At 45.2% G+C, this 17,291-nt stretch overlaps 1 protein-coding gene across 2 annotated transcripts in view; it reads right to left on the minus strand.

Moving 5' to 3' along the window:
* The window catches only part of LOC135900120 (uncharacterized), a 172,385-nt gene that overhangs the window by 9,275 nt on the left and 145,819 nt on the right, over positions 1 to 17,291 (minus strand). For both annotated transcript variants that reach the window (XM_070530841.1, XM_070530840.1), the window contains exons 178-187: positions 15,503 to 15,632; positions 15,249 to 15,385; positions 14,453 to 14,576; positions 14,223 to 14,368; positions 14,038 to 14,146; positions 13,816 to 13,964; positions 13,606 to 13,723; positions 13,385 to 13,533; positions 11,735 to 11,855; positions 3,278 to 3,423 (exon numbers count right to left, since the gene is read on the minus strand). In XM_070530841.1, the coding sequence (XP_070386942.1) occupies positions 3,278 to 3,423; positions 11,735 to 11,855; positions 13,385 to 13,533; positions 13,606 to 13,723; positions 13,816 to 13,964; positions 14,038 to 14,146; positions 14,223 to 14,368; positions 14,453 to 14,576; positions 15,249 to 15,385; positions 15,503 to 15,632 (1,329 nt within the window). The remainder of the gene's footprint in view (positions 1 to 3,277; positions 3,424 to 11,734; positions 11,856 to 13,384; positions 13,534 to 13,605; positions 13,724 to 13,815; positions 13,965 to 14,037; positions 14,147 to 14,222; positions 14,369 to 14,452; positions 14,577 to 15,248; positions 15,386 to 15,502; positions 15,633 to 17,291) is intronic.

The following is a 17,291-nucleotide window of genomic DNA, read 5'->3' on the forward strand; positions in this document are numbered from 1 at the left end:
CAACTTCATTGTAATTCCAACAGTGGTAAGAAAAGCAAGCGTGGTAGCACATTTCATAGAATGCGTCTGTCGCATTCCTCGTGGAAGTCCTTGGTGATCATGGCAGCAAAATGCCGCGGTCATTTATTGCTTGCTCAGATCATGCGATGTGGACACGGACGCTGGAACTAAGCCGAAGCTGCTCCCACTCGCTCTGCGATTGTTAGGCAGCTTAAACGTGATATTTGAAGCCTTTGGGTGCGCGTGAGATACCTCGGCTCTGCAGGCCCTGATGATCAAACTCTGCTCGTGCAACGGTCTTGATTAAAGGTAAAGCGTTTGCTCCCCGCACACGGAATACAAATGCTATCCCATTTTCAAGATCACCGCCATATAACGATTGAGGACTTTGTCCACGATACGTGCATAGTATAACAAGTAGAACGCCACAAAAATGTTACGTTAACCTTTTTTGCGTGTCCGAATGTTCGAATCGGCCATGTTTATCCACATTTTCTCGTATACACTGGGCACAACACGAAGATATCAACTTACGCTGCTGGCATACTGTCGGCGCCGCAGCCGGCCCTGCATGCATATGGGCTGGCTTGGCTTCGGCTGGTCACTGACGTGTCTTTACAATCGATTCTTTTACTATTTTATGTAATACGATAATACAGGTGTTACCAAAACGGACGATGTGGAGCAGTATACTGCTGGATAGGTACGCACACCTGACAACCTGTCAACTTTAAAATTCCCAAACTCCTTGGACACGACATCGAGGAGGGAGAGAGGTAGTTGCACTGGATTTTTCTTCTTTAAGCTTGCTCTGAGTACACGCCTTTTGAGGGATACATACGCACTTTATTAACTTCATTAACTTAATTAGACGCAGCACACAAGCAGCAGTACTCTGAGAACAGCAGAAATTGACAAGCAACACATTGTTTTTAGATCACAGTGTCTTTATCAGCAACCTGCTGTTGCCGATTTCACCTGCTTCACGAACTTGTCCTTTCACCATCAAAAACTTCCAACAGAAAAATCGGAGGTCGACGAGGGAATCTTTTTCGCGGACAGATTTTTTTTTAACTTGTCATAATATTTGTAACCTCGTAAAACGCGCCCAGATTCGAAAAACTAAAATTCGTAAGTTTAGGAGGATTAGCAGGTATGGATATCACAGGAGATGAGTTTATCATGCTCGCGTGCGAAAAGATAAGCCTGCTGTAGTCGCTTTCTCCCACGGCGCATCAAGTAACCACATGTTATTATCGTAAAAGAAAAAGGTTCTGAGAGTGAACACTAATTTCAATATGTGGTCCAAAATTCTGCATCCCTTCGTTAGTGTGTATTTCTATGCAATATCTACAGCATTTACTTTTCGACACAAGTCTTACAAAATAGAGGCAACGTCCTTTCTACGCCGCGTGCCCACCAACGCGAAAGTCGGTATTCACTTTATGGCAAACTGCGTTAATTTTAATTACCGTCGTCGTCGTCGTCGTCGTCGTCATCATCATCATCATCATCATCATCATCATCATCATCATCAGAATGTTTTATGTCCACTGCAGGACGAAGGCCTCTCCATGCGATCTCCAATTACCCCTGTCCTGCGCCAACCGACTCTAACTAGCACCCGCGAATTTCCTAATTTCATCGCTCCACCTAGTCTTCTGCCGTCCTCGACTGCATTTCCCTTCTCTTGGTACCCATTCTGTAACCATAATGGTCCAACGGTTATCTAACCGGCGCATTACACGATCTGCCCAGCTCCATTTTGCTCTCTGATACAAACCCCTCTCTTTCTGTCTCTTAACGTTATGCCTAGCAATCATCGTTACATCGCTCTTTGCGTGGTCCTTAACTTGTTCTCAGGCTTCTTTGTCAGTCTCCAAGTCTCTGCCCATATGTCAGCACTGGTAATATGCACTCATTGTACACCTTCCATCTCAATGATAATGGTAAGCTTCCAGTCAGGAGCTGACAATGTCTGCCGTATGCAATCCAACCGATTTTTATTCTTCTATGAATTTCCTTCTCATGATCAGGGTTCCCTGTGATTAATTGACCTAGGTAAACGTACTCCTTTAAAGACTCTAGAGGCTGACTGGCGACCATGAGCTCTTGTTCCTTTGCCCGGCTATTCATCATTATCTTTGTATTCTGCATATTAATCTTCAACCCCACTCTTACACTCTATCTGTTAAGGTCCTCAATCATTTGTTGTAACTCGTCTGCATTGTTGTACAGAAAAATGTCATCGGGAAACCGAAGGTTGCTGAGATATTCGCCGTCGATCCTTACTCCTAAGCCTTCCCAGTTTAATAGCTTGAATACTTCTTCCAGGCACCCAGTGACTTGCATTGGAGACATTGTTTCTCCCTGTCCGACCCCTTTCTTTATGGGTATCTTCCTGCTTTTCTTGTGTAGAATCAAGGTAGCTGTGGTACCTCTGTAGATATTTCCCAAGGTATTTACGTAAGCGCTCTGCACTCCTTGATTCGTAATGCCTCTATGACTGCTGGTATCTCTACTGAATCAAATGCCTTTTCGTAATCTATGAAAGCAATATAGAGAGGCTTATTGCACTCTGTGGATCTCTTGATAACCTGATTAATGACATGGATGTGATCCATTGTAGAGTATCCCTTCCTGAAGCACGGAGTATCCTTTCCTGAACGTACAGAAAGCTAAACCTGCTGTCCTGTTTTCTTCCACGGCGCATCAAACACATAATACTAACCATATATATAAAGGTTATAAGAGCAAACACTAATTTACTTCTCACTTCTTCCCTTCACTTTATTTCCAACACAAAGTTGGGGGGTCCTCCAGGCAGAACAGTTGTCATAGACAACTTGCGGGTTGCCATTTAAACATGCGGGTCGACATTCTTGTTTCTTTCGGCGTTGTAGATTTGTCGCACTGTTTTTAACGGACGTGCTAAAGGCCCTACCTGCTGTTTCCGCTTTCTTCTAAGGCGATAAAATACGAGTGAATTTTCCGTCATCCATAGCGCCATCAATGGGGGAACGTACGGCCTGCGCTGTAGAGAACAGTGTGTTGCGAGTTGCACATACCACGGTGTTCCCAGCAGCTCCAGCATTTCCATCTTTCAGAATCACAAAAAAAAATACTGCAGCTTCGCGGAGACGCAGCGTGATAGAAATGGTCCTCAAGTCAGTGCTACAACAGTATGCTTGATGTGTGTTGCTTTGTCGCTGGCATAACACGCGCTTGGACGCAAAACTACCTCATGAAACCGGTGCATTGCGAGACGACCACTTACTAGGAGACGTCCAGCTGCATGTCCAGGATAACAAGCTCGTTACCTTGTCTCTAAAGTACAGCATCTCATTTGAGTATACGGGCTTGTCTTGTTTGCAAAGACTGTATAGCTTCTTGCTCACGCAGACCTGGTACTGGTGCACCCCTCTGTAAAATAACAAGGAGGTTGTTAAATGCATTATGCGGCCGGATAGCCGCATACATTTATGCGCTAAATATAGAAGAATGCTGCAGTATTATTCTATACCAGAACACGATTTCTTCTTACAAGAAAATTCTTGTATTGTTTTACTGAGGTCAGAGGGTAGATGAGGTTGAAAATATGAGCGATAGAAAAGTGTTTAAATTACGCCTGTACATCTGGTGCAGGATGTTTTACAAAGTATAACATTAAATAGCAACGGGTCCTCTTTCCGGAGGTCCAGAATTCTATTCCGTGCGCTGCCCTCACAACGCATCTTCACGAATGCATAATTGCATAAATACATAAAGCAAATGACATGAAATCACTTCTAATGCGACAGCATTATATGCCCCGTGAGTCAGAAAAGCCGGCGTTGTTCGCATCGAGTGGCAACAAAGCTTATCATCATCTGTGACGTTGTCTTGTATGCCGCCAGCAGGAATACCGAATTAAAGTTAGAACAAGTTAGAGTAAGGTGACTTAAGGTGGAGTAAAGTGAATTAAGGTGAGGTAAAGTGAATGCAGGTGAATTAAAGTGGATTAAGGTGCATTAAAGTGGATCAAGGTGGATTAAAGTGGATTACTTTCGTGTGCAATAATGCTCAAGCCCTGCAGCTTCACGTAGGCGCAGCGTGATTTCAATGTGTCATAGACCTAACCAATTAATTAGAGAAGTCATAATGATTTCGCATTCAAAACACGTAAGTATACTCAAGTGACTTTTTCGCTGCAGCAACTCATATATTCACTAAACAGCGTAGCAGTTAAAGTCGGGAAAATCACTCATGAGCTGACTCAATAAGACTAAGTCGAACGAAGACCCAGTGAATCCAAGTAGGTGTGAGTACGAGTGCAGCCAAGTGCAGCCGAGTGAGTAATACGTGGTGCGAGACTGAGTCTGAGTGTATCGAGGCGACTCTGAGTGAACGTTTGAATTTGAGTTTGAGACCTTGCAGGTGAGATCGAGAAGGTGTAAGTCTGAATGAGTTCAACAGAGTTTGAATCCCATCGGGTTTGATGTGTTTTGGAATCCGCGATATTACATGCGAGGACGAGTTCAAATCACACCAAGTAAACATGCCTCGTGTATATGTATACGTGAGTGATGTCCATTGTAACCAGTAAGCCTGAATGATGAACTTGAATGAAGGATGTATGTACTTTTAACGTAAATAAGTAGTTTATTAAATTCATAATAAATAAAGATTTTGATTTTGCCACTTCACGACGAAACGATTACCGATTACTATACTAACCGAGGACTAAAACTAACTGAGGAGGCAAGAAAAAAATGTTATTTATTTATTTAAAAATACCTTACAGACCTCAAAGTGAGGCATTGAATAAGGGGGGCAGTACATAGGAAATACATAGAATATATGACATCTATAAAACCATATCAGTTTACAAACTACAACTCTCAGACAAATAACAACGAAGCGCTCGTTACTAAGCTCATTGATACTGTAAACGGGATCTTGCGTCATTCATCTTAGACTCACTTATGTTGAGTCTAAGTCCCCGACCTGAGTGGTTCTGTGATTACATAAATTTGAGCGAGTCTGACTCTCGATTTCACGAGTCTAGTGAGCCTGAGTGCATGAGTGAGTCCTTCAGCCCTTAAGTCAGAGTGAGCCTGACTGATTCTGATTTCGGTGAATGAATCCGTGCGGATCCGGCGGGTCTGATTTTTGTCAGTCTGAGTCCCAGAGAGCCTACCTAGGTCTCATGTTGGTAAATCTGTGTCAGAGTAAGCCTGGCTGAATGTGATATTGATGTGTCCCATTTTGACTGAGCGCTACGGGAAAAAATATTTCTTGTGACAGAGTCTAAGGGAGTTGTTTAACTTACTGCCTATCTACAGAAGAAATGTTTGAGATGAAATTACAGAAAGCTAGAATAATTCACTAATTACACACATCATCACAGCACATTAGCAAATTACGGAGAGTAAAAGCTGTTTTATGGTTTTCTGATATTTAACTACTGAAGTTCCCTCACCTACAATCACAGGGCACTCGTTCAGAATATTGGATACTTGTATATTGAATATCTGATTACCACAGTTTGTACAATAAGAAGTATTACATACAAATAATTTCTTAGATCGTACGAACACTTTTTAACTTTACATTTACATCGGAGCAGTAAATTATCTGTTCGGTATTGACGCAAGACATTTACTGACAATTTATAGCTATAAAAGGTTTGCGCGTGCAGAAACGGGCTAAACCGAGAGACCCCGATTTTTTATTAATCATATCATAAGAAGCGAACAAAGGCACAAAGGACAACATAGGGGAAATTACTTGTACTTAATAATTGAATTAAAGAAATCATAAATTAATGGCAATGAAAGTGGATGAAAAAACTCAGTGCCCTTTCATTCTGTGAAGAAGGATGAGCGACGAATCTGTATATGTGGGTCCCGTAATGGGGAACTGCACCTCCACCGCGGGTCGGCACCACATTGCACTATCTTCGGGATCGGTCCAACGTATGGGGAGTGCTTAACGCCTGCGTCACCTCCGTCACGGGTCGACCTGGCATTGCATTATCTTCGGGATTTTTTCCTACACGCGGACCTGATAGCGGGAAAAGTAGCCCTTAACAGCTTCGCTGTAAACAACTTGCCGCAGGTGGGGAACGATCAAACGTATTCGCATTACGTGTGCGATGCTCTAACCAATTGAGCTTCCGCGGCGCCGTATTTCAATCCATTTTCTTGGGTATTTATACCCGCAGTGGTTGCTCAGTGGCTATGCTCAGTGGATCAGCGGCCGGATTTCGATGGGGGCGAAAACACCCGTGTTAAGTACACGGGTGTTTTAGGTGCACGTTAAAAAACCACCAGGTGGTCGAAATTTCTGGAGTCCTCCACTACGGCGTGCCTCATAATCAAAAAGTGGTTGTGGAAAACACCCGTGTACTTAGATTTAGGTGCACGTTAAAAAACCACCAGGTGGTCGAAATTTCTGGAGTCCTCCACTACGGCGTGCCTCATAATCAAAAAAGTGGTTGTTGCAAGTAAAACCCCATAATGGGGATTTATGTTTCGCTAACATTGGGAGTGTTAGCCAGCGCCACCTCTCACAGACCTTGGCGGTGGACATGGAACGTCCTTTCTGCCGCAGGCGTCACGGGCACGTGATATTTTTGGCTGAAGGCGACTAATCAATAAACCCACCCATGCTACCTGAAGGCATCACTGTTGCCGAATTCGAGACCCCCGTTATGTAATGAACGAGAATAAACACCAAGGGACCCGATTCTTAATAATCATATCATAAGAAGCCAACAAAGAAGCATAGGACAACATACGGGAAATTGCTTGTGCTTAGTAATTGAGTTAAAGAAACGATAAATTAATGGCAATAGAAGTGGATGAAAAAACTACTTCCTGCAGATGGGGAACGATCCCACGTCTTCACCTTACGCGTGCGATGCACTACCAATTAAGCTACCACAGCGCCGTTTTCTCAACCATTATTTTATATGTATGGAAGTATGGCATGGTGCTTTCAGATTGCCTACCACTCAATCTGCTTGTTTCCGTACACATTAAGTTTGAAGGAGGAGGTGCTTTGTGCTACAGTAGACTCTAATTAACAGCAACGTGTATAGTGAAAGTGAATAAAAGCGCATTGCGCATTTATCAATTTTCAAAACTAATTTAAGGTACCGATGAATTTGCACAAAACTCAAGAATTTCGTAAAACAAGATACCGAAGAATCGTATGCGGGCATTCTAAAGTTTTAAAACAGTTCTGAGACCACTAAGGTTCTCTTGGTTTAAAGAGTAAATGTTTCATATCGATCGCGTTAGGCAAGATTTTCTTATACTCGAGCCAGACGCCTAATTTGGTCATCCATGCATTTAATTTTTTATAGCTTTCATATAAAAAGTACCTTTATATCTCTACCTGCAGAGAACACGCCGGTCTCATCCGTGCAGACTGCTAAATTTCAATAGTCCTCGATATTTACAACGTTATTTACATGGACGAAATCTAACACGGATTCAACGATAAAACCTTGTGGTGCTCCATCTTCAATGCTATTTGTTTGCAGCTGCTGGTACACCAGTTTTGGACAAATCTGCTACAACGTTGGCTACATACCACATGTGTACCATACATACCACATACCACAGACTGATGCAGGAGTTTTCTTTTTCTTTAAGAAGTAGCGACAGTAGGGATTTGCAATTGTGGAGGATGATCCGCGGCTCCAGGTGGGGTGGGGTTACTTATGGCGGAAATCGCCCCTGAACGTACGGGCGATGCACTCAGTACCATATCACGGTGTCGGCCGACCCCGTACCACCACGGCATAAGGTGAAACAAACAAAGAATTAAGGGTCGCTGTAGACAGAACTAGTGTGCGCCTATGCATTTTCAGACTGAGCGATGCGCACGATAAGAGCGTGTCTCAAACTTGGATGCGGAGTCGGGATATTTATTTATTAAATTATGGGGTTTTACGTGCCAAAACCACTTTCTGATTATGAGGCACGCCATAGTGGAGGACTCCGGAAATTTTGACTACCTGGGGTTCTTTAACGTGCACCTAAATCTAAGCACACGGGTGTTTTCGCATTTCGCCCCCATCGAAATGCGGCCGCCGTGGCCGGGATTCGATCCCGCGACCTCGTGCTCAGCAGCCCAACACCATAGCCACTGAGCAACCATGGCGGGTGTCGGGATATTTGCACGCCGAAGTAATACATAATGACTCCAACTTTCTAACGGTTTCTTCCGGTATAGCTCCGTACATTTGCGCACCCATGCTACTCACACAAAAAACTGGCTCGCGTACGAAGGGTGGAAGCCATGAAGCTCACAAAGCGATCCCATTCCGCTCCCTACCATTATGTCACCAAAAAAGGTAACCCCAGTGAAACTAAACGTTCACGCTCTTAGAACCTGAACGGAGGCTCTCTCTCTCTCTCTCTCTCACACACACACACACACACACACACACACGCGAACGAACGCGCAGGCAAGCACGCACACACACACACACGCAGGCGCGCACTCACGCGCGCACGCACGCACGTACGCACGCAGGCACACAACTACCGAGAGGCATTGCGATAATTCCACTAAACTTGCTTTTTCGAAGCGACAGGGGACGACAAAAGGGTGCCGATGTTTATCTTCGATAAGAAAATGCGACGGCTTGACTGCAAAGGCACAAAGCGCGTATAAATAGAAAATGAATAAAGAATCGAGGTGTTCTTACAAAGAAGAATAGACGGAGTTCAAAGCTGGGCCATGCGTTTCCTCGCATCTTACGCGCGTATCCTTATATTTTGGTAAGCTTTATTTCAGTCAAATTATAAGAGGGCATGTTGAATACGATAGCTCATAGACGAGTGTGAAGTACGATGTGTAATTCTTTTTTTTCTAATTGAACATGGACATAGAAAAGTACGCCCAGCAGCTATGCAAACAACAGTGGGAGGAAAAATGCAACAACATGGACAGTCAGATAGGAATGGCAAAAACGTGGAACATCCTTCGATATTTGTTAGACCCGGACGGGACAAAGTCGGCACATAGGCAAAATATAAATCGGCTAATACAAACGTACCGAGGGACAGAGCAGGACTTCCTCAAGGAAATCGAGAAAAGATACATCTCGCAAGTGCTGCCCGTCGTACACCCTGACTACACAGGGCAGGTAAATGACGAATTAGACAGCAAAATCGGCGAGTCAGAGGTCAGGGCAGCCCTGCAGAAACTCAATACCAAGTCGGCACCCGGACTAGACGGTGTAACGAATAAAACGCTAAGGAACTTGGACGATGAGTCTATAGCTAAGTTAACCGAATATATTAACGAATGCTGGGAGGCAGGGCAGATTCCGCAGCAATGGAAGACGGCACAAATCGTGTTAATACCTAAACCGGGCAAGCGACTGCAAATTGAGAACTTGAGACCCATATCTCTCACTTCTTGCGTGGGGAAACTCATGGAACACGTGGTCCTAGCTAGGATGACCACCTACCTCGAAGACTGCGACGCGCTCCCGCCCACGATGATAGGATTCAGGAGAAACCTCTCAGCGCAGGACGCTCTGTTACAACTAAAACATCAGATCATAGACGATTCGGGCAGATCGACAAAGGCAATTCTCGGGTTGGACCTAAAAAAGGCCTTCGATAACGTAACACATGCAACGATACTGGATAGAGTAGGCGAACTAGGACTGGGAAAACGCACGTACGATTATGTACGCAATTTTCTAACGGGCAGAAAGGCAAAGATCACGATAGCGGACCTAGTTTCGGAGGATATTGAGATAGGCAGCGCAGGTACGCCACAGGGCTCGGTCTTATCACCGATGCTATTCAATCTGGCGCTTATCGGGCTGCCAGCCAAGCTACAAGAAATCGAGGGTCTAAATCATACCTTATACGCAGACGATATTACCCTATGGGTGAGAAACGGAAGTGACGGGCAGATAGAACAAACGCTTCAAACAGCGGTCGAAACAATCGAAAAATATCTAGAGGGGACAGGGCTAACATGCTCGGCAGAGAAATCGGAGCTGTTACTGTACAGACCGACTCGCAGAGGTCGCAAACCAGGCAACTACAGGGAAGAGCTCACTCATAGAGAGGAGATACAGTTAAAGACGGCCGATGGGAAACCCATACCCAAGGTCGATAGGATAAGGGTATTGGGGCTCCTCATTGAAGCCAAGGGCAACAACGGAGAAACCCTCAGAAGACTGGAGGGAACTGTAGCGCAAATCATGAGGCTAATCAGAAGGATAACAAATAAACATAGCGGGATGAAAGAGGAAAACACCATCAGGTTAATACAGGCCTTCGTAATAAGTAGAATAGTGTACGTAGCGCCGTACTTAAAATGGCAGGTCGCGGAAAAGATCAAACTAGAATGCCTCATTCGGAAAATATACAAACTAGCCATAGGATTACCGATCAGCACCAGCACGGACAAGTTGCTGCAATTAGGCCTACACAACACTATAGACGAGCTCATTGAAGCGCAATGTACGGCACAATATGAACGCCTCTCTAAGACTAGAGCAGGCAGACACATCCTAGAGAGATTAGACATAGGTTACCACACACAGCATGGTGTCAAGGTGGACATCCCGAGAGATACAAAGGAAAGATTGGTAATACCTCCCTTACCAAAGAACATGCACCCAGAACACAATGAGGACAGAAGAAAGAACAGAGCGATGCAAATACAGAAGAAATTCGGCAGCGACAAGGACGCAGTGTTCGTAGACGCCGCTCGATACACTCGCAGACGGGGATTTACGGCAGCCGTAATCGATAGGGATAAACGGTGCAAGACATGCGCGACGATACGCACTACAAGTAACGAGATAGCTGAAGAAGTAGCCATAGCGCTCGCAGCAGCTCAGACTAACGCAACCGTGATAGTCAGCGACTCTCAGACGGCAATAAGAAACTTTGCCAACGGCCGAATCTCCCCGGAGGCACTACGAATTCTTCTTGCAGGAGGGCAAAATTACAAAAGAAAGATATATATCACCTGGACACCCGCTCACACCCTCGCGGAGGACGGCAACAACGAGGCGGCACATGACGCGGCTCGAGGGCTTACGGACCGAGCCGCAGTCGCAAGTGTCGCCCCGACACCCTCCGGACGTGACGGTGCGGTAAATGAGTGGGAGTGGGAGGACAGAATGACAACATATAATGACATTACGAAACATTATAGGTTACAGAGGTGCATATTCCCGCGACCTCACGCAAAATTGACAAAAAAGCAGTCTGTCGCATGGCGGCAGTTACAAACTAGGACGTACCCGAATCCTGCGCTCTCGCACATCATATATCCGGATGTATATCCTACGGACAAATGCAGAACATGTGAATCCAGAGCCACTCTGGAGCATATATTATGGGAATGCCGAGGGCTAAATAGCAATAAAGAAAACGCGGTCTCTAGCAGCAGCCTTCGCACGCGCTGGGAAGCCGCGCTGCTCAGCCCCGCCCTCGAAGATCAATTATGGGCCGTCCAGCGGGCCGAGGATGCCGCCAGGACCCAAGAACTCCTGGCCGTCACCTAGGCGGGCCCTTTGGCTCTCCCCACCAACTCGCAGGGCAAACAATAAAGTTCTTTCCTCCTCCTCCTATGCTGAAGGATCAAACGTTGCTGGAATTAATATGGATGATGCAGAATAGATATCAGTTGAGTAAAAAAAGAACTTGCACTGAGTTCGAGAAATGGCACAACTGCAAAACAAAGAGCTAGTGCTGCTTACCGACAAGCTAGGTCCATCCCGCTGGCGTTATCGTAATCCAAGATGTGCGGTAGTACATCCGTTGCCAGAATAGAGAAGCATGACTTGAGGTGGGACTTGAATTTAGGAGCATTGCACGTTTCTGGAACATAACAAAGCATTATACTTTCTATGAATGCCAGACTCACCATGATCCAAAATAAGGATTTTCCTTTACACAACATGTGAATTGGTCCGAGGCTTTTATGCTGAAATAGAGGGGTGAGAGCTTGACGTACGCGGACACAACGGCCGCGTACGTTGTTTTTCATACAATTTCTAGCGACACGTCAACAAGCGCAGGCAAGAAGGAACAGCCTTATATAACGAACAGAAAAGCGTTTGGAAGTTTTAAACATTCGTATAAGCGCATAAGACACGGCCGTGGTATAGCCGTTGACATTTTGCGATATGATTTTCGCCTACTTGCAAGTTTTTACATGCACATGCGTTAGCCAAAAATACCAGAGAGCTTTAAAATTGGGGCCTCAATCCCCTTGGGTCCCCAAGATAGCGGGCCACAACTAAGCGTGCGCAGAACTCCAGGCACCCTTGGGTCTTTGCGTTCGCGTCAACCCAAAGACCCAAAGCTCTAGAAATAGCACGGTTTCCCAAGCCGCCTTGGATAGCTCATACAGACGAATAACCGTGGCGTGATAGCCAAGAGAAACATAGGAGCCACCTAAATCTCGTATCACTCAGTCAAGTTGGTTGCAGAGTTGGTTGCAGAGTTGGTTGGTTGGAAAGCTGTGTTCCGGGCGATTTTCGGCATTTTTCGAAGTAAGAAACTCAGGGCAACGCAAGGTCATGCTAGCTGAGCTCGGGTCGGCGTCCGTCAAACCCTCCACGCCGCCGCCCCGACCCCCTTCTTTGGCGTAAAAAATGGCAGGAACAAGTCGTACAGATAATAACAGTTATAATTTTTATTAAAAATTACTGCAACTCTTTTTTTTATTAAATATGCATGGCTTCAGGTTTCACTTCTAAAAAGAATTGTTTTTTAGCCTAGCGTCTTCTACTTTTACCACTGCGGCGTCCCGAGCGCGCAATCCAACGCTGCTTTTGTCCCAATTCTAAAACTCTGATGCCCCTCCGAACCCAAGAGCAACGAACGCGACCGGCCGTGGTTTCTTAATGGCTATGGTGTTGGGCTGCTAAGTACGAGGTCGCGAGATCAAATCCCAGCCAATGCGGCCGCATTTCGATGGGGGCGAAATGCGAAAACACCCATCCGTGTACTTAGGTTTAGGTGCACGTTAAAGAACCCCAGGTGGTCCAAATTTCCGGAGTCCCCCACAACGGCGTGCCTCATTACCAGAAAGTGGTTTTGGCACGTAAAATCCCGTAATTAATTAAGCAACCAACGCAACGCGGCTTGGGGCCCGAGAATCTTGGGGCCGCAATTCTAAGACTCTACTATCCGACTGCGGCCATAAAGTGGGATGAAGCGTTCGATATTACTGTGAGCGGGTACCGCTGCACTAACAATGACGACGAAGCGCGGTTGCACAGTGGGGGTGCGAGCGTAGGTTAAGAAACTTTCAGTTAGCTCTTCTTTCTCAACGTGGCAACGGTCTTACTGTGAGCATGCCCATTGTAATATCAGAAACCCGTCGTCAGAACTGCGCTTACTTGCGTCCTGTTCGCACGTCCAGTTGTACTTGTCCTCGATGGCAAGAACTAACTTGTCAACGTCCCCTTCAGCGTCAAATTCGTCATCGCTCTTGCAGTGAAACATTGTTTTCACGTTCGATACACACCACTTGTACTCGTGAAGGCCTCTGCAGCGTTTGAAAAAGGCAGTGTAACCAACGAGTGAGCCCAAGACAATAATTAAATCAACGTTCACCTACCTGCACGCCAATCGGCTTTCATAGGCGTTGCCCCTGTCTGTTGTGTGCGGCTGAACTTGCTTGAGGATAATTTCTTCGCATTTGTACAAGGACTGCAACATTTCCTCTTTGTTACACTCTGAAAAAGTTTATGCTTACGTCAGCTCTGGCTGCTGTGTGCACTGTATTCGAAAACGAAGAAACGCTGAGCGTAGATAACAGCAGTATGACCTGACTGAACTCCGCTGCAGAATCCGTCGAAGGCGTTGTACAAAACGTCTGTGTAATGTTCCAGTTCCTTCGATTCCAAAAGGTGATGATTCAGCCTACAGGGCAGGTCCATTTTCTTCAGGATGCACTCTCTATATGCCGTAACTTTCCTGCGATGTATCGCGATAAGAGCACCGAGTTACGAAACAAGCTACAGACTGCGGCATCATTAATCACACTTACTCGCAAGGATTAACTCTGTCGTTTCTGATGAAGGAATTCGAAAGCTCTTCAAGACTGCGCACACATTCTCGAATGCTTGTAGTTACCGCAGGGCTGCTGCAGTGAAACCCTGAAAAGCATAAAGCACAGTATATGTGGTTATGAGCAGTTTCACAAAGGTTGACCAGAAGCCTAAGAGGACAAACCATTGCACGCCCACTGAAAGCTCGAAGCAAGCCTTCTTGTCAAGAATGCCATGATTCCTACGTGGCTTGCCGTGTGTTCGATATCGATGTTCTGACAGCTCGAGTCAACTATATACTTCACACAGCTTTGGTACCGCTTGTATCCCCTAGGGAAAGAAGAAGCAGGGTAAATGTTGGAGGGTTATTCATTTCGTCTAAGTGTTCCACGTATTGTCCAGAAAGGAACGTACTCGCATGCCATTTTCTGTGCCTTGGCATTTGATATGCTACCAACGTGTTCAATGACTTCATTCTTGAGGACAGCAAGACATGCTGGTATAGACTTCAGCAGGAACGACTCGTCGCACAGAGCATCTAGAAGGAGAACATATGTCAGCGTGGGCCCCAGGAGAAAAATAATCGTAATCTATTCTTTCACGTTGTATTGTTATGACCAAAATGATTGCCAATGCAAAAAAAAAAATCCTCGTGGTGAGCTTTCTATTTATCTATTACGCTGACATAGCAGAAACACGAAGAGAGCGTCGGCAAGGCTAGTTGGGCGAAGACAGTGACGAAGTGGAGGGCGCTTGTTTGCTTTTCCGGCACCAAAACTTTCGCCATGGCCACAGAATAAAGCCACGTAGTTTTTTAGGCGTAGAGCGCAACCCGCACAGGGCAATACCTTTATCCCCACAGAAACACCCGCAGGTTAGTCGAACGAATATTTGTGCAAATGCAAGCCCACAACTGCGCGTTAATTTTAATCCTTGCAATATTTATTTATTTTTCACTTCTGCCATGCTCGGAAGGTGGCTAAGCAAATATAAGTAGCCCGCTTTTCAGGGAACTTAAGGCGTTTCGAGTCTACAGGATTTGGTACCTGTGTTATTACTTCTTCGATATCCGCTATTGATGCTCTGGTATATCGCTGCTATGACTATGATAAATGAGCAAACTGGGAGCGCTTATAGTGCATGGCGATTGTGTAGAACGCGCGTGCGTATGTGGATCTATTGTTTATTTACAGAATGATGACTGGAGTACCTGAAGCCATATTACACGTCCAGTTGTACTCCTTGTAAAGGTCTCTAGAATACTCTGAAATAATGGCATTCTCTCCCGTCTTAGAACAGAGCTCAAGCTGAGCAGCACGGGTGCACTGCTCGTACGACTTCACGGCCCTGCAATGATGAACATAGGTGGAATGTGCAGAAATGAAAAACCATGGTGCAGAAGGGAAAATACACAGGAATAATTGTATCAAACACTCGTTGACGTCTAAAACAAGTGTTTCGTACTTGCAGGTCAGTTCGATATCTCCGGCGTGAAATTTATCGGTGGCAAGTTCAGCTGGAGCAGTTTTGTTGAACAGTTCTCGGCAATGCGTGAGCCTGTCTCTCAATAGATCGTCCTCGCAGCCACTCTTTCCTGCGCCCCGAAATACAAAATAAAAAAAATATTTCCGTTTTGGTCATTACGTCAACTGCACATGTAAACAGCTGTAGTCACAAAAACGTAACACACAGGAAAGTAACCGATTACAACTACTTCTCTGGTTCTCTGATTGATTGCTTCTCTCAAAACTGTAATCCATTATAGTTACCAAATACAGCACCACGAAAGTAATTGAGCAATTACTCAAATATAGTCGATTACTTAAACGTTACTTTCCACCTTACAGTTATTAGCATTGCATAAATACAGTTTATAGAACGAGCTAGACTGGTCCTTTCTATGTGTCCTCTGCAGCACTTCATACGTTGCTTATCTTCACTAAGAATTGGTTTTCACAAGTTTCTTGGGTGATCGTCCCCGTTTCCCTCGTTTCTTGCAGCGACACTGAAATCTCACTCGATTTGCGCGCTGGAGATAAGGGCTGTGTTGTAACGTACGAGCACGTTGCTCACAAAATAGGATCTGCTAATGCACCAGCATGGTTTAAGACGAGGCGCATCGATTCTTCTAATTTTATTGCATGGTAAGAGATAAGATTAACTGAGCAAAGCTTTATGCGGTCTTGCCTAAACGACTGAGATGAAAGTGACGCGCTGGTCGAGCACCTGCAAAAAAAAAGCCTTCCCCGTGCGTGCCTGCAACACCTTGTGCTACCAGAAGGGTCAGTTGTAGCCCGCAAAGAAGCTTGAAGTCTTTCTACGCATTCCTTGCATTCCTATGAGATACTGGTTTGATGGAACATAGCGTAGCAACATTGTACGAGACGCTCAGGAGGAGCAGTTACCGCCTTCAGTCGCCAGGCTAAACACGCCTGTTGCTACACCCCACCATCAAAAGATGATAGTTACTCAACACCACAATTCTCCCGGTCTGGGTCCTCTATGCAGCAGTGATTCATTGTTCCAGGGGTTAGGGGTCGGCGCTCTAAATAGGCCCATTGAAAAAAAAAATGTGGAAAAAAAATCGTCCACAGGTGGGTTCCCTGGCATCAACGGCCGAAGTGGCCGTCGATAGAAGAGCCGTACGCGTCTCAATATGTCGTTAGTCATTTAGACTTAAACGCCTAATTTTAACGGATGCCAGCAAACATTCACGTTCTTTGGAAATGTGGCCAAATCTGTAATCTAATTTATTCTAAAACAGCATAACATGCCGCCTTATGAGTCCTGTTGGTGTGTTACAATCGCAAAAAAAAATAGGTACATATGAGCCACGTACTATATCAAAAAGATAGAAACGTAAGCGTTTAACGGCCTAAAGCTTCTGTCTGTATCAGAAAAGTGGTAGGCTGCACTAAGCGAAGAACAATTGAGCAGCAGCTGTTACCACATACGAAGGCCGCTGAAAAGCGCTACCATTAGCGCAAGAGAGAGAAATTATAGGAGAAAAAAAAGCCTAAAGGACGGAATTCCAAGAGATGTGTGCAAATCTGCAAGCTTGCCATCTTCACTTGATAAGTGCAAAGCAGCATGACGCTGATCGTGGTAAGGAGGTAACCCATGTACATGTGTTCATATATTTTAATACTGTAGCCCCTGCCAAGTATTCAAAGGTGAAATATGTAACTGGTTATATGAAATTGGTTACAGCAAAAAATAATGGAATTATAGTGAGCGTTACCGGGTAACGAAA

Source organism: Dermacentor albipictus, chromosome 1, assembly GCF_038994185.2.
Source record: "Dermacentor albipictus isolate Rhodes 1998 colony chromosome 1, USDA_Dalb.pri_finalv2, whole genome shotgun sequence".
In the NCBI taxonomy this organism is placed as follows: domain Eukaryota; kingdom Metazoa; phylum Arthropoda; class Arachnida; order Ixodida; family Ixodidae; genus Dermacentor; species Dermacentor albipictus.